Source organism: Vanessa cardui, chromosome 12 (assembly GCF_905220365.1).
Source record: "Vanessa cardui chromosome 12, ilVanCard2.1, whole genome shotgun sequence".
Classification (NCBI taxonomy): domain Eukaryota; kingdom Metazoa; phylum Arthropoda; class Insecta; order Lepidoptera; family Nymphalidae; genus Vanessa; species Vanessa cardui.
Genome location: NC_061134.1, coordinates 14,240,949 through 14,263,692, shown reverse-complemented (window position 1 = coordinate 14,263,692; position 22,744 = coordinate 14,240,949). Strand labels below are relative to the sequence as shown.

Sequence of the window (22,744 nt, the reverse complement as noted above, 5' to 3'; positions counted from 1 at the left end):
GTGCTGCCATCTTTGCGAATTTCACACATAGTACGAATCGTATTTTAATTTAAGTACTTATAGAAAAAAAAAAAAACTATATAATTTAAATCGTTATTTTTTTTTTTTTTTTGTGTGTGTGAAGTTCCTAGGCCGACAGCAAATGCTGAGTGATTTCCCTTTTTGTGGCATCGTACTGCTATGTAGGCAGCATTTTGTTTTTATTTATTTATGCCTCTTTTTAAAATCTTTATTAGATATTATTTAATTGTATTGTTATTTTAAGTTTTTGTTTTTTTTTTTTTTTTTTTTTTGTATTGTTTATGTCACTTATGTATCAACACGATGCTTACAAATAAAAATTCTTTCTTTCTTTCTTCTTCTTTCTTACTTTTTCGTTTACATTGCTGTTATTCATTTACTTTTAAATATTCACTCTAAATTAAATCAGAAATGGACCGTTTGAATTAAGTATGCTTACTAAATTTTGATTGTTTAACTGTTGTCATTTTTAGGATTTTTACGGATGCAGGATAAAATGAGGTTTTTTTTTAATGAAACGATTGCTTTATGGATGTTGTATTTACATCTATAATATTTTTTCAGGTACAAAAATAAATAAAATTCTCATTATTATACAATATCTTGTTCATATATGGACGCTGGCAGCCTTCTCTGGGGTTTTCTTTTCTGAAATAAAAAAGAAATCATTGATTAAAATAATAAGATTTGATTTGATTCTTTACTTATTTTCTCTGCTCTTAGAGAAAAAATATATATAAAAAAGAGAATATATATATATATATATTAAATGTATATTAAAGTAAATGCTTGAAGCTATCTTCAAGCATTTACTTTTTTTGTTCTATAGATAGATGGATAAGAAAATTGCCACCCAATGTTAAACTCAACTTACACGTTGGATTTGTCAAAAGTGCCATAACCTTGGCTGTTAAGATGCTATCTATCTTTCTTTTGTACACAGGCTCATCCTTTAAATCGGGCCAAAAAAATACTAAGTATTGCTGTCTGGCGGTAAAATATCTGTTAAATAGGTGATACCCAAACAAGCTTGCATAAAACCCTATCAATAATCTTACGATTTATTATTATTGCACAGATCGGTAAAGCCTTAAGTAATTACCACCGTGGTAGCTTTTAGTTTAATTATTTGGACAAAATACCTTTTTATTTCGATTTTCGGATCGACACATCAAATTAATAGGTCGTATTCACTTATTGGCAAAGTAATGATTATTACACCATACATCGCGTGAATATATTCAACTTTTTGTGTTAACGCATCAGATAAAAACGTGATGGATCTCGATGGAATTCGACGGGTCATTGAAATTCTAGGTCAATATTTGTTATTTTCCATTTTGGATCAATTAAATATTTTCAAAAACTGACAAATTAACTGGAGTTTATATCGTGATAATCGAAATTAAATCTCAAGAATTTAATATTAATTAATGTAGATTTAATCTAAATGAAAATAAATTTCTATTTCGTTTCAAGATATTTAATACTTTTGCAAATATATTTCAAGTACTTTATCGAAAACAAATGAGATCTAGGTTATTGATCCAAAAATATAATTCGAGATAAATCTTCCGATAAAAATCTGCTCTAAATTTTCTCAATGTTATTCGTAATCATCTTGTTAAATATATTAGTGTCTTTCATGATTTGAGTCGAGATGGCCCAGTGGTTAGAACGCGTGCATCTTAACCGATGATTGCGGGTTCAAACCCAGGCAAGCACCACCGTTTCATGTGCTTAATTTGTTTTTATAATTCATCTCGTGCTCAGCGGTGAAGGAAAACATCGTGAGGAAACCTGCATGTGACAAATTTCATAGAAATTCTGCCACATGTGCATTCCATCAACCCGCATTGGAACAGCGTGGTGGAATATGTTCCAAGCCTTCTACTCAAAGGGAGAGGAGGTCTTTAGCTCAGCAGTGGGAATTTACAGGCTGTTATTGTTGATGTTTCATGATTTTAATACAAGATAACATTTTGTCTATACCATTTCCGTTAACTTGAAAACAATTTAAGTGTTTTTATCATTAATGGTTACGTTTGCTGCGCACTTTTAACTTTACTCCAGACTTAAGCTCAATAAATCTTGCCATTTCTAATAAGCATTGACTCTCAAATTTACGTTCTTTTAAAAGAGACTTATCACTTTCAAAGTATGTAAGTTTTAGGGTCTGCTGTTACTCTCTGTATAATCTATTTGCTCTTTTCCATCAGACCATGAGGTTACGGGATTAGTGGGTTGTTCAGTTCTATTGACATTTCAAAATCCCCTTCTAATTTTACTAGTTTATATCAAGAGTAGAATGATTTTTTAATTTTTTTTTAAGTTCGGACAACATATGTGTCATCACTCTGATCCCAATGTAAGTGGCTAAAGCACTTATTTTGTGTAAAATCAGAAGTAACGACGGTACCACAAACACATCCCAAGACATCATAGAAAGCTAATTCATTAAATTTCTACATCGACTCGGCCGGGAGTCGAACCCGGGACCTCGGAGTGGCGTACCCATGAAAACCGGTGTACACACTGCTCGACCACGGAGGTCATCTATATTTCACGAAGAGATCAGTCAACTGGTACTGACCAACATCAATCTCCTGATCAGGGTCATTCCACGTCTGCCTCGTGGACGTAGTGAAGAGAATGAAGAACAAATTAGTGAAGAAGTAGACTCCTGATGCCAAGAAGAAAACTTTACGCCATTCCGCTGGATCCGTCTGTTGAGACAAATATATAAACATTTCAATTAAAGTATTAAAACTCCTAATCTAAGTCTTAACCATCACCATTTTGTTAAAACTATATTACAATGCTTTTAACTAGTAAATTCCATGGCCTGGCTATGTCCAGCAGTGAACAAACATGGGCTGCTGATAATGATGATGATGATGTACTTGCAAACTTGTTTTAACTGACACCGAAATATTATCTAATTTATAAAGGATAATATAATCTATGTGATGAGCTGTAAAATAATCTACTGATCGGGTTAGAAGGATTTCAAAATGTCCAATACAAAATAATTGAAGTGATGTATCAGACTATTGATGTTTTTCCATTTCAATCCCAAGATTTCTTTTCATTGCTTAAAATTTGAATACAGAATTTTAATCTTCTTTGTATAAGTTCCAAATGGTCTTAAGAATGTCTCTTTTGCTCTTATATGTAACGTTTACGGACAGATAGCTCTTTTGTATTTTGGGTTTGTCGACAAAAAATATTCCCTTCTCATAAAAAGATGCATTTGTATTGTCCGTGCTTTTGAAGTACCTTAGCTTTATTTCGCCTAAAGTTTGTATGTTTTTATTACCAGGTATTACTTAAGTTACGGTGTTATGTCTTGTCGGAAATATTACCTCGTCTTGTATAATCAGACCGCAAACCATTGGCGCGATGATTGATACGATATTAGCGATGCAGTTGGAGATGCCCATGAGGGAGGAGCTGAAGTTGGGTGCCAGGTCTATTGAGATCAACTATAAAGTAAAAAACACAGTATGAATATTACATTATTGATTCAAACCTTAACAAGCACTTCTTAAACAAATATTTTAATAATAATTAAGTAAGAGAATCAAGCGCTCACAAATAAAATAGTTACTGAGTAAATCTTGACCGCGAGGAATAGTGGTAAGAATGCTAACAGCATTTCCCCGTTGAATTGCAAATTCCGATTCTCCGGGTAATAAGCGAACCAGCCCTCCATTTACCAGTGGAGGCAATAAGATTAGATGTTATACTTTTGATGAAGCTTTTTGCACTGCTACTCCACGACCCAAGTGTTTAGACAGTGAATGAGACAAAAGTAATTTGACGTAGGACACGAATATTTCAACCTTTTTTGCTTCAGTTTTTTTACGCAGCGGCACCGGCTTTTAACATTGTTTCTCTGATATAAAACAGGCCAACATGTCAACGCATGTGGCGTCCTACACAATGGCCCCTCCGTTAAGGTTATATTTTAGTAAGAGAAAAAAGTTTCGTCATTATGTCTTCTATAATAAAATAATTTTAAGTCGTTGCCATTTAAATAAAACTCTTAATATAATGTTAATTCTAAATTTGTACCTGACCCTTTTTACTTTGAGTTTTCTGCGAGAGTCCAAATTATTTTAATATTTATATGTATCAAGTTAGAAACGAGCGGCTACTATCTTATGAATTGAAATTTATTATTAAAATTCGTTTTACTTTTGGGTTCGAAAGCCTATATGTTAAAACCTAATTTTTATGCTTAGATCTGATCTCTTTTACGTTGAGATTACTTTACTCAGGCTAAGAATATTGATCTGAAGTTTGTATTTATACCAAATTATATTTAAGTAGGCAATTCAATTACTTGATTAACCGACTTCAAAAAGGAGGGTTTTCTAAACTGACACTGGATGCAAAGTAAGTCTTTAAGTTTAAGTAGTCTAATATTTTTCATTTCGTTTTACTTATGAGAACTTTGAAGAATTTGTTTTGAAATAGTGTTTTATTTGAAGTCAGTTTTTTGTTTGTTAATTTTTTATTTATTTAAGCACTTTTAAATCATCATTTTACATAATTCAATTAACGTAAAGCTATCTTCAGTTCTAAATGGAGGTTGTTCGAGAAAAACAGGCTAGAAAACCAGTAGTTATTATTCAATAAAGTTAAGTTACTCTTTTTAAACTTGGATAATATTAAAAGTGATTTTATAGACTTGATATTCGACTCAACAGTCAACACAATCTGGTTCAAGGCATTCCTTTCGATAACAAGATTCCTTAGACATTTACACGTTACATTTTAATTTCTAATTTTATGTTCAAAATTAAATATACAAGGCGTACTTATACTAGAATAAATATAATATATAAACTGTTAAAAGAAAGAATTCACATTGGCTGGTTTAAAAGATGAAAAGGGCATGTACCTGTATAAATTGGGCATATATTATGTTTAATTACATATACGAGACTAGGCATTTTATTTTAAAGGGGACTGAGACTACTGCCGGTTCTTCGCTGTCAAATGATTCCAAACTGGCAACTCATACGAAATATTATTTTATATATTGTTGATTTTAATCTCAGCGTATTAGAGTAATATTAAAGTTTTACCAAAATATAGAATCTCACCATATATCCAGTGTACTGTCCAGCATTTATACCCACGCTAATGGTAAGCATTATAACCGCTAGCAACATGTTACCCTCAGGAGTGTAGGACAGACCGATGAGAGCAAGCGCTGGTCCCCAAAGACCTGGTAAAGTATTAATCATATTAAAAAGAGTGGTATGGTCAGAATCAAAGTATTATCTACACAATTGCAATTCTCTGCAATTTAATAGCATAATAATTTTACAGCATAAACAATCTGGCTCTTTGCCTTTACTTGTGTAGTTCCTCTTAATTTAAATTGGGTGTCATTGTTTTCTGCAATTTTTCAGATACATTTTGCCAGCACTATTTTTACGATTCCATCAAATGATTGATATATAATTTATTATCTTTTAGTTCTACAACGCAAATGAAATCAATATAAATTTGAGGTACGTTGAATTATTTTTATAATACATCTATTCACAGAATATTCTATCATGTTTACCAATGATATAGCTACTATTCAATATACCGTGTAACGGTAGAGTAAAACAGAGTAAGATAATTTAAGGTAACATCTATCAATAGATAATATTCCATCGAAGGGTTGAGGCATCCCATACTCACCAATAGAATTGAACAGTTTTCTCGTATTTGTGACACTCAGCCATCCTCGTCTGATGATAAGGTCAGTCATGGTGCCCATAGGGAAACTAAGGATGTACATAGCCAAGTATGGAAGGGATGACAGCACACCGTTCTGAAATCATCCAAAATATTTAACAATTAAATCAATTTTTGGTTAATCTGAAGGCAACTTCGCTTACTTCATGATTATTAATACATCACTGATAACGATTTTTAAAATAAATAATGCACATACTTTAAAGTTTTATCAGATATAAAACCAAACATATTTCAAACATCCACCAACGCGCATTGGAGTAGCGGTTTGGAATAATCTCTAAATCTCTCTTAAGAGAGAAAATAAGAGGTCTTTCACACGCCGTGGGACTTTTACAGGCTGTTTATATTTTTGATATAATTACAAACCTTCTTTATTTGTTTTTTTTTTAAGTATAGATTTTGCTCATCAATTTACTTCATCCATAAATAATTTCGCATTTTTTTTACTAAGTAAACAATTTCAAAAAAATTACGAAAAATACACAAGCTATTTTTCCGTGGCAATGTACCCGGGACGCTTGACACTATTACCTCTCTGAACCGTCAGGTGCACTATATAAATAAGCAAATGTCAGCTTTTAGAACACCAGAAGTGTGGACCAGTTTTTTAGAAAGAACTTTTATTACTAAATTTCGTTATGGTTTGAAATTAAATTAAATATCCTCAACTAACCTTAGTCAAATTAACATCCAAAACTTTGGCCATGTATGTAGGCATCTCTGTCATTAGAGTAAAGAAACCCCAGTTTTGGCCACAATGAGCGATCACAGCCGCCCAGAACGGGAGACAAGTAGCGATCTTGCGGAACGGTGTTGGGTATTTCTGCAAACAAGTAATGTTCATTATAAGTACTGAAAAATTTATCAATTACTTAGACTTCATATAAATAAAATACTAGCTAACCTTCGGTCCCCCAACTCTTCCCAACGACGTCTGGATATACGTCAATTCTTCTTCCGATATTAATTTGGAGCTTTCCGGCGAAGATGAACCAAAGTATAAATATGCCACCGTCCAAATAGCTCCAAGAGTCCCATTGGCGTAGAATATTGCCTGCCATCCCCAGGCTGTTGCTAGGAAACCTGCTGCTATGAGCTGAAGAGCAATACCGAGCTGCCCACCTGAAGACAAGAAATTACATGGGTTAAATAATAATTTTACTGGAATTGTTTTTGTTTACCATAAAGGACATGAATTTAAATCAGAAATTGCGAAATTTATAATAAATCACAACTACATATATTTGAACATCTCAACTTAAAGACAATAATAACTTATTTTAATCTAGGAATAATTAACAATAAATACAAGAAAATATCTAATTTTGGAACTACGTTTCTTAAAAATGAGATATCATCTTAAGATAACAAAAACCTAATAGTAAATATTTATCAGACGTAGCTTCACTCCAGGCCGCTGGGAGCCATTGGCGTCCTCAGGTTTTGTAGTCTAACATCGAAACTGCAACTTCACTTACAGATAATAACGAAGGCTCCTAACTTTATGAAAGTTAGATACAATGTATTCTTCAGGGGTTTGGTCGTGTTTCGACTGTTCATGATGTTGCTCCATATATTGAAGATTGTAAAACCAGGAATTGGTATCAGTTGTAAGTCAAAAGCTATCATCATTATTTATTTATAAAGAACATTATAATCTACTAAAATTGTATAATCATCATTACATAGTATAAAACAATGTCGATTGCTGCTGTGTCGCCCTATGTTTGCTGAGATCTTTAAAATTACGCAACGGATTTCGATACGGTTTTTTTAATAGATAGCGTGATTCGAGATGAAGTTTTTTTAGAAAACTTGGACGACATAATAAAGAAATGCTGATAATTTGTAGTATAAATAGATCAGCAGTATTTTACCCGTGCAAAGCCGGGACAAGTCGCTAGGGTTTTACATAAATCACTCATATTCTACTGCCAAACTTTGTTATGTCTCAGTTCGAAGGGATAGTGTAACTACTGTCAGAATGGACATTACTTCACATACCTATATATAGACATAAATGTCAATAGGACGTTGTAAGAACTTTCACCTTTTAGTATATAAATTTGCAACAACAAAAATAAAGAAATTTATTTTCTTCTTCATAATGTCTGCTATGCGATACTCTAGTATTTATGAATTACGAACAAATCCAATCTCAATTTATGTAGAGCGCGAAACATAATATTTCCCCCAAGGTGCCATTTTATACACCAGCTCATTCGTGCTCGGAATTTCTATTCAAAGGTGACGTCTATGTTACATTTACAGCTTTGTATTAAAATAAGAACCGATATGATGATTTTTTTTTTAATATAAATTTGGAAAGAGGACGTGAAATGGACCATTTGATGGCAAGTAATCACTATCATGAGATCATACAAGCATCAAGGTACTGTAAAATATTAGTCTTTACTTTGGGATCTAGAATACTTTGACGCTTTCTACCTATCTTAGTCACCGTTCACAGCGAAACAAAATAGAAATACTTAATTTCTGTTGAGGGGTAGAATTTGTCACGAGTGTTTGTGTCTTTGTGTGTTTGGCCTACTGAGACGTGCAAAGCTCTATTTCAAGCCGCGTAGTCTTAACCAAAAATTGAGAGTTTTAGCCCGGTAAAACACCATTCTGTTTTATGTGCTTAATAATTTTCGAGCTCAGTAGCAAAGGTAACCGATCATGAAGAGCCTTCACATGTGGTGTGTTTCTAAAAACATGCTTTGATAAAGCATGACAGAATCAGGGCTAAACTTTTTCCTTAGAAGGAGATCAAACCCTTAAAATATGATGAGACTTACCAGCGTATATTATAGTACTCAGTCTTCCTTTCTCCTCCAGGGGAATCCATTGGCTGACGAGATGATGCATTGATGGGTACACGAATGCTTGCGTCAGGCCTTGCAATACTCTACATCCGACCACAAATTGCCAGCCACCCTGTCAAATATTATGAATTACCACTTAATTCATCGTTTATTTCAAAAACAGATAGTTTCCTGTCTGACACTAAAAGGGTATGCTTGACGTCAGCATTTTTTAAAATTTAAACACACAATTCAAATGCTACTGACTTACGCCTCGTGGATAATTCTACGATCCGTGACCAGTAATCATCGTTTCTTAAATATTGTAATCGGATCTAATTAAATTCTATAGAACCAAATTGATAACTATTTGACACATCATGAATGTTCACCAGACCTTTGGTGTGGTCATTAAGATTTTATTTAAAGAAAAGAACACTAACATTCGGCTGGTCCAGGTCTAAAATTTCTACAAATTTATAAGCTAGCCATTATGCCAATGAATGAATGTAAATTTAAGATACTATAACATAATAACGTAAGTTTATCGAGCACTTTTATTTTTCCTTTGGGGCATTATAGCTATTGAACTATTCAGAGTAATGAATGCAAACGATATGTATTCACTTACATATTTTGCACCAATCGGCATCGCGAGTGATAACAGTGCATTGACAGATACTGAAATGGTAATGAGGATCTTCCCTCCAAATTTTTTCGCAAGTTCCCCGCCTGGGATTTGAAGGATGACGTAGCCCCAGAAGAAGGAAGACAGGATCATGGACTGCACGCTGTAACTCCAATCGAAGTACTGCATAAAATAAAAATATATGTATATTATTTAATAAAATTTAGCTTAAAACACATCTAGTCTGACGGAAATTCTCAAAATTTTTAAAGAGAATTATTGGTCCTTGATCGAAGCGGATATAGCCGCAAGAAGAAGGACTGCTCCTACTTCTTACGGCTTCTAAGCGTCTGCGCGAGCATACGCTTTACTTTGTGTTACGTCTACTCTAATATGGAATCAATAAAAAAAACTACTTTCTACAAGCATCAATTAAGTATTCGTGATAAATATAAGGTTTTTTTTCAGTAGTGCGTTCATAAAAGTTTCATTTTAACGTAATACAGAGGGCGTTGCTTCAAATATTTATCGAATTTTACTTTGGTGTTTAATTGAGTAAAAAGTTCGTACTTCATCATTTTCAGAGTTTGTCATGTCTACGATGGCCATGCTCATGTTGACTCGCATGCTGAATGCGAACAGCATGGCCAAGAAGAGAAGGAACGTTTGCGCATGACGAACTCCTAAACCCTCTGGAAGGAAAAAAAATCAAGATTATTTGAAAATTTCATTTTTCCTAATGGATATGAAATGAGTTGGCATTGTTTATATAAACTACTTACGTGTTCGGAAATGATATTTATACTTATAATTGGAAATAGGAAAAATAAAAAAAATCTTGTTAACTAAATACATATACATAGCTCTGGTTGTAGGTACGGGATTTTTTTATTTATGTGATTTAGTTATTGGAAGAGAGTTACCCCTGATTTAAATTCTAATATAAGATAAAATCTATATCCTCGTATATCCTGTCCAAAAGTGGTGGTAGATCTTTTTACTCTAGTACTCAGTATTGTTGTACTCCGGTTTTAAGAGTGAGACAGTGTAACTACAGTCACTAAGGATATAACATCTTATTCACGGTTAGTTACGCATTTGCAAAGTGAGGAATGGTCAATATTTCTTACAGAGCCATTGTCTGTGAGTGGTCCATTTGTTCGTCCGCCTACGTCAATCATAAAAAAAGAATTATTATTTCTCGCTAGATATTCAATAATAAAATAAATCATATGTTTATAAGCATATATTCTACTATAAAATGCAATAAGATAATACAAGATCAAGAAATCGATTTTTTTAATTTCTTAACAACCTGTCCAAACAGAAAACAAAAAACTTAAAATAATAATCATGACTCATACAAATTCGAGTCTCACGGGAAAGGAAATGAATAAATGTATTTCTTAAAATTTTAACCTGTGTGATTGTGATCAAGATAAACTTTAGTCAAGTACGACGTTAGACGTACAAGCATTCTTTTTAAAGGCATTATTTTTAAGTATTGAATCAAATACAAGGCTATAAAGGTTCAAACATCGATTCTAACTAAAAAATATTTTTTTTATGGAATAGGTTGACGTTTTTGGGCCACCTGATAGTAAGCGGTCACCATCGCCCATAGACAATGACGCTGTAAGAAATTTTAACTATTCCTTACATCGTCAATGCACCGCCAACCTTGGGAACTAAAATACTATGTCCTTTGTGACTGTAGTTACACTGGCTCACTCACCCTTCAAACCGTAACAAAACAATACTACTTACTGTTGTTTAGCGGTAGAATATCTGAGGAGTGGCTTGTACCTACCCAGGCTTACTCAAAGCCATACCACCAAGAAGGTCCAACAAAAGGCTCAGTAGTTAATTATTTCTAATATTTTAATGTGAATGTAAGAATGTTACTTGTGAGATGACGTCAGATAGGGAAGTGTGGAAGAAGGTATGCTGTGCTGACCCTAAGTAGACTGGGATAATTTGTGTTACTTAAATATCAAAATAATATTTGTATAATATATACTACATGTCAACAAAAAAGTTCCACGACTTTTATTATCAATTGTGTGCGAACAGAATATTATATTTTGTAATCACGTTTCGATGTAAATATATTATGACTTACAATAAATACAACACCGATAACAGCAATGTTCTGTAGTCTAGCGTTAACGGGTCAAGTTTAATCAGTAATGAAATGATTAATAAGTAATCTTTTGTGTTAATTGCTACGAATTTTTAATTATAATAAATTTCACTATCACGTTTTTGAGATAACTTCAAGTTTATATGTTACTCGGAATTTGAGATAATATATCACAACTTTTTCCTCATAGAGAGTCCAAGTTATAAGCAGAATAAATTTGTCAACAATTAGATCTTAAGTAAAAAATTATATTAAATATTTCATTCAACTCAATTTTTCATGTGTAATATTAGATAGGATGTAAATTTACCACCGATTTGGAACCGGTGGTAGATTATTATTTGATTATAAACGAAAACTTGCGACCTGCCCCGGCTTTGCATGGGTCTAATAATATGACATCACAGTGTACACTTCAAAAATAATTAGTATCCCTTTACTAAATTGTCCATGTACTATATATAAAAACCTCCTTCTCGAATCACTCTATTTATTAAAAAAAAAACCTTATCAAAATCCATTGCGTAGTTTTAAAAAAATAAGCATACATAGGGACAGAGAAAACGACTTTGTTTTATACTAAGTAGTGATGATAATTATATAGTCAACACTGCTTATAGACTTAAATGCTGTAAGAAATATTAATCATTCCTCATACCCTGGGGTAACCCTGGGGTGAGATATTATATCACTTATGTCTCACTCTTCAAACCAGAAACCAGAATACTACAATACCAATTACTGCTATTTGATGCTGGGATATCTGATAAGTATGTTGTAAATAGTGTAAGGGGTTTGCGCAAATCCCTACCAATAAGTTCAAAGATCAACCGACAAGAAACTTAGTAGGTACTATATTTTTTCGACCAATTAAATAAAATAGGTATGTTAATAAAATACAATTAAATTAATAGTTAATACAATCTCACACAAGGTCAATTATTTTAACATAAAAATGTAAACACGATCGTGACATTACGACCTCGAGTCATAAAAAATGCAATCTTATCAAGGTTTATTCGCATCTTGAAAAAAAATTAGACCAGAAACTCAATGCGAATGGACAATACACTTTAACACAGAAGACCTCTATTTGATAAACATTAATTTTGTTTATCAAACAGCGTTACGTAGTATAATAACGCGTAATTAATAACAATATTTATATTTGTAATTTTCCATTTAGTGTTCTTGTATTCCTTATAATAGCGACGACTTGCATTTTCCTAAACAAGATTTGATCTTGATTATTTTATTTAGATCTGACAAGACTGGTAAATTGATAAGATTTGTAAAATAAAATATATTAACCTCATACCCCATATACCAGTAACCATACGTCAGTTACTCCATGTATGCCCCATGTGCCTTGAATCACTGTCTCGCTGACTTAAACCGGAACATAACAATATTATTGTTATTTGGTGGTGGAATAGAGTGGTTGGTATCTATTTGATGAGCTGGTAAAAACCCACAAGTTTGATTTATCAAAAGATTTTTCGAATTGCCCAAATGTTTAATACTAATAGATAGAGTAATCTATAAAAAAATATTTGCTCTTTTTTTGGTAATATTGATATTTATTTTTAAATACGTTGAAGTACAGTAACTAGTCTTAATGGATGTACGTTGTAATATAAGTGGAACTATAGGTGATTATTAACGTAAGACTCATTTTATTTTAATAAAAAATACATGTAATTCGTTTCACAGTTCTATTTTAAAAATACTATCTTGAGTACTAGTGATACAAATCCTTGGTCACCCAATCAAAATTTTATCTAATTATTAAATCTCAGTTACAAACCGACGTAAGCTGTGTCTGAGTCCTATGCTCCAAAAAAAATTATGTGATCTGCTTGGAATATTTTTGAGATCGCGTCATTTCCGTACTATCTGTTGGTGACTGTGGGATTTAGTTTAGATATGTGTCAGTATCTATATATGTAATCAATTTATCTCAAGTACGGATCACATGTAGTTTTCTTAATGATTGATTAGACGCAACACTGTTCGCTGGGGACAATAATATGTTGACAGTATTGATAAATAAAATAACAAAAAACGCAAGATAAATTAATTGAAATTATTTATTCATATTTTCATCTATTTTCCAGTTTCCGCCCCTGAAGCAGGCTCTCTCTAGGGGAGGGTATACCGTTTCCATATCTGCCTGATATCGTGTATGTAAATGAAAATTCTAGAGCTTTGGTTGATTTTTAAAACATAAGCGTATCATAAAATAATGACTATGCATTTATAAAATAAGTGAGGATTAATAATATACTATTTAAAAGACACAGCGTTTACAAATTATCTCTTGCGAAAGGTCTAACAGAAAATTTGGTATATTTTAAATTACATGTATAACATGACTAATAAAACAAAACCATATGAAATAAAATGCACGTAGCTAGCTAGCATAGCTATTACTTATTTAATTTTTCCACCAAAGAGGTTTGAAAATCGAATTAACCAGCACAATTTCAAGCACAAATGACATAAAATCTGAATTCACGAGGTTTTTTTCATACTCTATTTTTTTCGGTAACAGGTACAATACCATCATCAGATATTCTATCGCGAAAGGCTATTATTAGTATTTTTGTATTCCCGTTTGAAGTTTCAATTTAAGTGTAACTACAGACACAAGAGACGTAACGTAACTTCGCTCTTAAGCATGGCGACGTAAGTAATGATTAATAGTTCTAACAGCAACAATTTATATGGACAGATACAATCCGCCTGCAACCATTATAAAACAAAATAATTTAATAACTCTTGATATAATTAGTATTAAAATTATCGTAATCTTTAATTACGAACGAAGAAAGTAACGACCTACCTACGAATATTGAGAATAAAAGAATGAACTTTCAGGGATATTTTGCTGTCTAACTAAAGTAAGTAAAGTAAAGTATAAAAAACAATTGTTGAAGTACGATGAGGGTCCTCAATTTATATTTACAAATGAAATGATAACAATAATACCAATGGGTTTGAAAAAGTAACAGCCTGTAAATTTGCCACTGCTGGGATGAGGAATCTTTCTCAATGGAAGAGAAAGCTCTTCCATTAAGGAGAGGGTTTTGGAAAATATTCCACCACGCCGTTCCAATGCTGGTTGGTGGAATGCAGAATTTCAATGAAATTAGACACATGCAGGTTTCCTCGCTATGTTTTCCTTCACCGCCGAGCACGACATGAATTATAAACACAAATTAAGCACATATATATATAGTGGTGCTTGCCTGGGTTTGAACTCGCAATCATCGGTTAAGATGCACGCGTTCTAACCACTGGGCCGTCTCAGCTGAAAAACCTCGTGTTTATTCAAATCATTTTTAGGCAGTCCAGAACATATGACAGGGCATATTTGATTTCATTGTAAACTGCAAGTCATCTACATTTGCCAAATTGTTTAACGACAAATAGTATAACAGCAGATCAGAGAATTGGTGTTCCTTGAAAACACATAATGCTTTAGTTTTGTTTACGTATTCAATTGTTTCCATACAGAGTCCAAGTACCACTTCCTAAACAGTCAGTAACTTTTATCTGCTCTTAAAAATTATTATTATGTTAAATTGTAACATTTTAGTAATTTTTTTATAGTATAGGTTGGCGGACGAGCATATGGGCCACCTGATGTGGGTAAGTGGTCACCATCAGCCATAAACAATGAAGCTGTAAGAAATATTAAATATTTCTCACGTCATCAATATGCCACCAACCTTGGGAACTAAGATGTTATGTCCCTTGTGGGTGTAGTTACACTGGCTCACTCACCCTACAAACCGGAACACAACAATACTGAGTACTGTTATTTGGCTGTAGAATAACTGATGAGTGGGTGGTACCTACCCAGATGGGCTTGCACAAAGCCCTACCACCAAGTAAATTGCAATCAAGATATCTCTTTATTTTTTTGAACATTACAAATTTACAAAATGAGACCATAACCGATTTTTTATGCGCAGCTACCATCCCGTAATCACTGAGCCAACAATCGGCTTACGCTCTTAATATATAAGATATTTAAAACTAATAATAATATTATGGATTATCTTTACATAGTATAAAACAAAGTTGCTTACCGCTGTCTGTCCCTATGTATGCTTAGATCTTTAAAACTACGAAATGGATTTTGATGCGGTTTTTTTTAATAAATAGAGTGATTTGAGAGTAAAGTTTTTATTAATAATACATGCATAACATCGTAGAAAAAACACTGATTGGTGATTTTGGAGGTTCTTAACGTATAATACGACATCACAAGAACGTTATATATAAAGACACTGTGTTGTATATTTAATATCTGCATTGCACACGTGCAAAGCCTGGGCGGGCTGCTAGTATTATACGAACAGGTCGTTTGCCTAATTATTCTTATCTTTAATCATAGTTTTTTTTTAGCTCAGTTGATTAATAAATAAAACGCTTAATGTGAAATTAATTCAAAATTATCTTTATTCCGTTTACATTTAAAATATTAAAAAAAAAAACGTCTTGTTGCTTTCACTAAAATTGTGCGTAAGTGATACTATACTATATATGACACTTGCACTCTCAAATTCCAATGGAAGGCAATTATATATAATCGGAAAGAAACCAGGTATGCAAATCCGATTCGATCTAGGATTTGAACCCACGATGAACAAGCTGGCTTTACGGCAATGAGGATAACGAGGCCAGATAATAGCTTATATATTATATATACCGTCATTAAATACGCATCTTAAGATATTATTAATCAGCGACCCGACCTGCGCACGAGTTCAATACTGATACTAAATATCCCACAGAATTTGTTTATTTACGACATCACGTTAGAATCTTCTGTAATTATCAGTGTTTCTTTACTATACTGTTCATGTATTATATACAAAAACCTTCCTCTCGGATCACTCTATCTATTATTTTTAAGGATTAATAATTATAAATAGATATATATATGAGACAACATCACATACCTTACTCTGATCCCAATGTAATCAAATCAAATCAAATCAAATCAATTTTATTCAAGTAAACTTCACAATGAAGCGTTTTTGAATCGTCAATAATCAAATACTACCACCGTTTCGTAAGTAGCTAAAGCACTTGTTTTATGGAAAATCAGAAGTGGCGACCCCATAAACACCCAGACCCAAGACAACGTAGTAAACGATGTAGATTATCAAATCTACATCAGACTCGACCGGGAATCAAATCCGGGACCTCGAAGTGGCGTATCAATGAAAACCGATGTACACACCACTCGACCACAAAGGTCGTCAAATTTATAAAAGAGACCACATCAAAATCCGTTGCGTAATTTTATAGATCTTAGCATACATAGGGACATCAGTAAGCGACTTTGTTTTATATGTAATAATTTGAATAAGTAATGAATAATTATAATAACAGAGTGTTAATTCGCATCGAACGTTAAAACTTACTGGGTTTAATGTTTTCTATGACCGTTAGGGTGCCCATGTTCACTTGATATTGTTATCTCATGTCAAAACAAACCACACTCACTCGCCGACCACTTTGGAGTAAGCGACATGGGCGCGAGGCTGAACTAGCGCGCCTTACACGACCAGAGCCGGCATGGAGCGGATTCGCACTAAACTTTTTGTGATCGTATCGTAACTTAACCTCGAACAAAATTCTGCATGATACTTAATTGAGTTATAATTATTTGTATCAGAATATTTTATAAATTGCATATTTTAATTCTATGGTTGATATTCAATCAATCAAATTTTATTTATATAGGATGTTAATTTGTGAATGGTCATTCTAGATTTAATTATAGATTACTAGTTGCTACCCGCGGCTTCGCCCGCGTTTTGGGGATTGATTGTCTTTAAGCTCAAGTTTGCTTCACTTTTTTTTATGGTATAGTGGGTGGTACCTACCCAGACGGGCATGCACAAAGCCCTACCACCAAGTTCATACCAAATCACCACATCACATGTAGGTCATTGGTTTGGTAGTGAAAGAGCAACAGACAGACAGACAGACAGAGTTTTTTTTTACATTTATAGTGTTTGTATAAATTATGATTAAAAATAGCTACCGGATAGAACTGACACAAATTTACTAGCTACACTAATGTGTTGTTTCTATTCTTGGTTCAATACAAAAAAAAAACGGAAAAGGAAAAAATGTGTTTCCTTTTTAATTTATATTAATAAAATAAAAATGTATTAATGAAATAAAATACACAGCAGTAAGTGACAAATCTCCTTGACTGCGTTACTTGCACTTGCCAACAGCTATATGGAGTAAAATACGTATCCTACTGTTTAAAAAAAAAAACATAAATAACAGACACAAACAAAACTATTTTTAACACTATGTATATTATTTGTTTGTGTATATAGTGTATATTTTATTTATTTTTCCAAATTCTCATAATTTTTGAAACACATGACATAGATTTATTTAGATTTTAATGATAACTGTTAAGACCTGGCCTATCTCCCGGTAACGGCTTGACGTCGCATTCCAGGACAGCTTTATACTTCCCAAATTTTTGACAGGTAAATATGAGACAACATCACATACATTACTCTGATCCCAATCTAAGTAGCTGAAGCACTCGTGTTATGGAAATCAGAAGTAACGACGGTACCACAAACACCCCGACCCAAGACAACATAGAAAACTAATGGTAATTCTACATCGACTCGGCCAGGAATCGAACCCGGGACCTCAGAGTGGCGTACCCATGAAAACCGGTGTACACACCACTCGACCATGGAGGTCATCAGATGGAGAGAAACAACTCCTTGGTGTGCATACGAATATTGAATGTGCATGAAACAATATTATAGTCGAGTCACTTATATGTACATATTATTTTAACATTTCTATGACCTTGAGATTCGTAATTGATCAAGTTTTTATACTGCAAGATCTTGTCAAATAATATATTATGCAAATTAAATTGCAAAATTTGTATATTAGCATACAATAACAGATAAATTATTATAATCTGACGCTATTTTAATACGGCTTTTTTTATTTATTGTGGTTTCGTGTGAGAGGTTTTTGAACTTATTAAGCTGTGTATATTTGTTTAATAAGTTTAAGAATCACTTCTCAGTATCATAGTTTCTAGTATATAGTGGTAAATTTGCTAAAGTAATTTCATGTATAAAGTATAACTTCCTAGTTATCAAACATTGTGAGTCGGTAATATTGCTTACAGTTACTATTTACAGACATAACATCTTAGTTACCAGGTTGGTGGCGCATTGGCGATTTAAAGAATGGTTAATGTCTCTCACAGCGCATTGTCTATGGACAGTGGTGACCACTTACCATCAGGCGGCCCATACGCTCGTTAGCTAACCCATAGTTTAAAAAGTCCTTAAATTTTGAGCCTATAAAAGTCTTCCTTTATTTACTACCCACTTCTTTAGTGCGGTTTAGTTACTTTTCATCTCATCAAGCACGAAATTAATTATAAACTTAAACAAAGCACACGTATTTAAGAATTCATGAAGATTTGAATATTTTGTTAAGAATTTTGTGGGAAAGACTTGATCTCCGTCAGCTTATTTTTTTATTTACTATAATATGAAAAGACTGGCGGTCCGTTACTTCATATCGATAATGTTCATACAGAGCTATGAAAAAATAAAGTTACATTTCCTAAAATCCAATCTCCGTAAGTATGTACAGTCTGACACAAATTAGATGTAGCATCGGAAAATGCAATGAAATTAATATTAACCAATTACTGCCGATTTACACGACCAATAGAAATCTCTCTATCGCGCCATTCGACGCTACTTCACAAGAGAAATAAATATTGATAATTTGGGCTAGCGTACTCAATTCTGATGCGATCGGTTTTACGAATTTTGCCCATGCTACATCTAAGTTGTGTCGTACTATACGTCTTCGTAACTATCCCAAATTAGCAGTCGTCCGCGGCTTCGCTCACGTTTTAGGGTTGTCATGTCTCAGGCAAAAAGTAGCATAATCGGTCGCCTTTCTTGGAGTTCAAGTTCCATAACAAACTTCATCAAATTTGTTTGGGCGGTTTGGTTGTGAAAAACCGACAGACAGACAGAAAAAGTTACTTTCACATTTATAATATTAAGTATAGAAGTATTAGTAAGATAATTCGACCAAGATTTCTCGTGATGATCTTATCAGTCCACTACAGTACTCTATACTAAATAGGTATTTGAATACGCCTGGATGGGCTTTTCCCTTGACAAGTAACTGCACTTCTCGTCAAATTCCTGTACACTGCCTTACGAATAACATAACCCAACCTATCTATTTACACATCGAGTTTGCTGACTGTTTCCCTACTCTTTTAATGTCAGTAATTTGAATAGACTACGTAATATTAAATTTATTCACAGTAATCACTTGTTGGGAGCCAATCTATAATGCAATAATGAGATCGTAATAAGCAATCTCATTTCAGCTATGGCCTAGTGGTATGATAACGGGAATGTTTAGAGAACATTGCGGGTTCATGTTAATGTTTTATAATTTCTGCATTGGTCTAATTTCAATGAAGTTCTGCTGAATGAGGTGAGATGGTGAGGCCTAGTGGTTAGAACGCGTGCATCTTAACCGATGATTTCTGGTTCAAATCCAGGCAAGCACCATTATTTATTTATATAATTGGCGAACATACAGCCGTTGATAAACAAAATAACATACTTAATAACTATTAAGCCAATAACAGTTCTCACATATAGCATTAAAGAGACTGAGAATGAAAAAAATACCAAAACCAATAACAACAATACACATAAAACTAAGTATCATTATAAAAAAAAAAAACGCCAATGAGACTACATGTTAAAAAATTAAAAAAGAGAAAAAAAGTTATAAATAAAAATAAAAAATAAAAATTATATTATATATATTTGTGCGCTTAATTTGTGTTTATAATTAAATATATTCCAAAGGGCACAGGCCCTCTCTCCTTAATGGGAGAGGAGGCCTTTGCCCTGTGAGAAATTTACAGACTGTTACTGTAAAGGGAGTCGAGATGGCCCAGTGGTTAGAACGCGTGCATCTTAACCGATGATTGCGGGTTCAAACCCAGGCAAGCACCGCTGAATCATGTGCTTAATTTGTCTTTATAATTCATCTCGTGCTCGGCGGTGAAGGAAAACATCGTGAGAAAGCCTGCATGTGACAAATTTCATAGAAATTCTGCCACATGTGTATTCCACCAACCCGTACTGGAACAGCGTGGTGAAGATATCTTCAATATCTTCTCTTCAAAAAGGATAGCAGGAGCACATCAGTGAGAGAGTAATAGTTTACTTTTACTTCATAGTTTAATTACATCTATTATTCAATGATGACATAAGAACAATTTTACGCTATATTGCGTTAGCCAGCCATTAGTGTTCTAGATTTTGTAAGGAAATAAAGGTAATTGAGCATGATGCTGTAAGAAATACTAACTATTCCTCACATCGTCAATGCGCCACCGACCTTGGGATCTAAGATGCTATGTCATTTGTGTCTGTAGTTACACTGGCTCACTCACCCTTCAATCCTGAACACAAAAATATTGCGAGTTGTCGTTTAGCAGGAAAATATCTAATTAGTGGGTGGTACCTACCCAGGCGGGCATGCACAAAACCATGCCACCAAGATTTACTTTAGATCATAAGCACGATGAGAGCTAGGTTTATATGAAAGTAATCTTGCATCTTCAAGAAGAAAGTTGCACAGGATTGTTTTAAATAACACGTCGCTGTGGTTAGGATAAGGACTGACATATGTGGACATCGTTTTATAATTGATGACGTCAGCACATATGACTAAAATAATAATTTCCTTATATTTTTTTCCTTTTTTTACATTCTACTTTTATACATTGTGGCGTTTTATGTTTTTCTTCTCTTTGATCTTCGCTTTGGACTTCAAACTTGTCTTCTTGGAAGAAATGGCCCATACTGACGAGTTTTCGTTTTAAAATAATATATACATTATCCATATTAAATAATATATATGTAATTCTTTCAATACTATTTAGTGCAAGTGGTTCCTGCTCCGTGCCCTGAGTAAACATTGAAAATTAAAGTGTTACTAAGCCTCAATATCAATACAAAATAGTGTATATACCCATTATTTTAAATGTAATTGTTTACATTTGGTTCACGTATTCGTGTTTCCTCGAATATAAAAAAATAAAATAACGATAAAAATCAATGTAACCAATTACGGAAAAAAATAAAATTAATAATCATATCATATCATTACAGTGATTTTAATCAAAATAATTTTCACACTTACATACATATATAAAGTAATGTTATTTGTTTGCGTAGTTTTTATGACGCCGATGTGGCCACATGATGTGATCACAACTGCTTATAAATATTGGCACCGTGTAAAATTTTACTCCAAACAGTGCAATCAATCTTGGGAATTGAGATGATATTCCCCTTGCCTGTACATTGACTCACTCTTCAAGCACAAACAATAATACAGACTATACGTACACAAACTACCTTGCACAAAGTCTTGTCACCAAGTTATCGTCAAGCATTTGGTTAATCATAACTTTAGTAAATTAACCATTAATTATTGCAATACTTATAAACTAAACAGTAGTTTTTTTCTAGAATATATGAATCACATGTAGTGGACCAGTGTAACAAATCATTACAATTGAACTATTTCATTTTCAACAATACACAAGAACTCAAAACCCAAACGAGTAAAAAATTGAATGCATCAATTCTCGTTTTTCCTGTAATTATATATTATTATGATAAGAATATTTATGATTTCATCTCTTTCTTGTATTTTGTCCCAATTTGTTTACTCTCATTATCTCTTATGAATTTGTGAATGCTCTTATTTGTAGATATTATTTACAATTTGATTCTTCTACTGTCAAAAGAAATATATCGAGATTAATTTTGATATTAACATTTTTTTTAGTGCACTGGTGCGCTGATGATTTATAGGTGATGGTGTTCCATATTACAATTATATATATAGATCTTTTACATCAATAATCTCCATTCCCTTCTCTGTGCCAGCGCGTTCTTCTCACAAAGAGGATAAGTTATATCAGTAAAGGTTATCGTTACAAAACCGTGAAATATCAACAAATTTAAGTGCCCTCGGTGATATCGTCGAACGGAGCTAAGCAGTCCTTAACACCAGGACTTAAGAGTTATCTTGACAGAAGAGATAAGTTTGTGAACGCCACGTTTATATTGAACTTTCAGTGTCTTTGCCACTAATATTTATTTCTATTTTGAGATCGTAAAACAATTCGGTTTTATCAATGTTATTGTATTTACTTGATAATTTGTACGAAGCCTTGAGTAACGGTATCCATTCACTGATTCTTAGAATTGTCATATTGTCAATTGTCATATTATC

General features: G+C 33.1%; 1 protein-coding gene across 1 annotated transcript; it reads right to left on the bottom strand.

Moving 5' to 3' along the window:
* Positions 1–541: 541 nt before the first annotated feature.
* LOC124534337 (putative inorganic phosphate cotransporter) lies at positions 542–16,978 on the bottom strand. Its single transcript, XM_047110109.1, has 11 exons — positions 16,804–16,978; positions 9,790–9,911; positions 9,223–9,402; positions 8,586–8,724; positions 6,692–6,909; positions 6,461–6,610; positions 5,728–5,860; positions 5,136–5,260; positions 3,387–3,506; positions 2,615–2,747; positions 542–669 (listed from the first exon to the last, which is right to left on the bottom strand). The coding sequence occupies exons 1-11, from the start codon at positions 16,838–16,840 to the stop codon at positions 629–631; spliced, it is 1,398 nt and encodes a 465-aa protein (XP_046966065.1). The 5' UTR covers positions 16,841–16,978; the 3' UTR covers positions 542–628.
* Between the last annotated feature and the right edge of the window lie 5,766 nt (positions 16,979–22,744).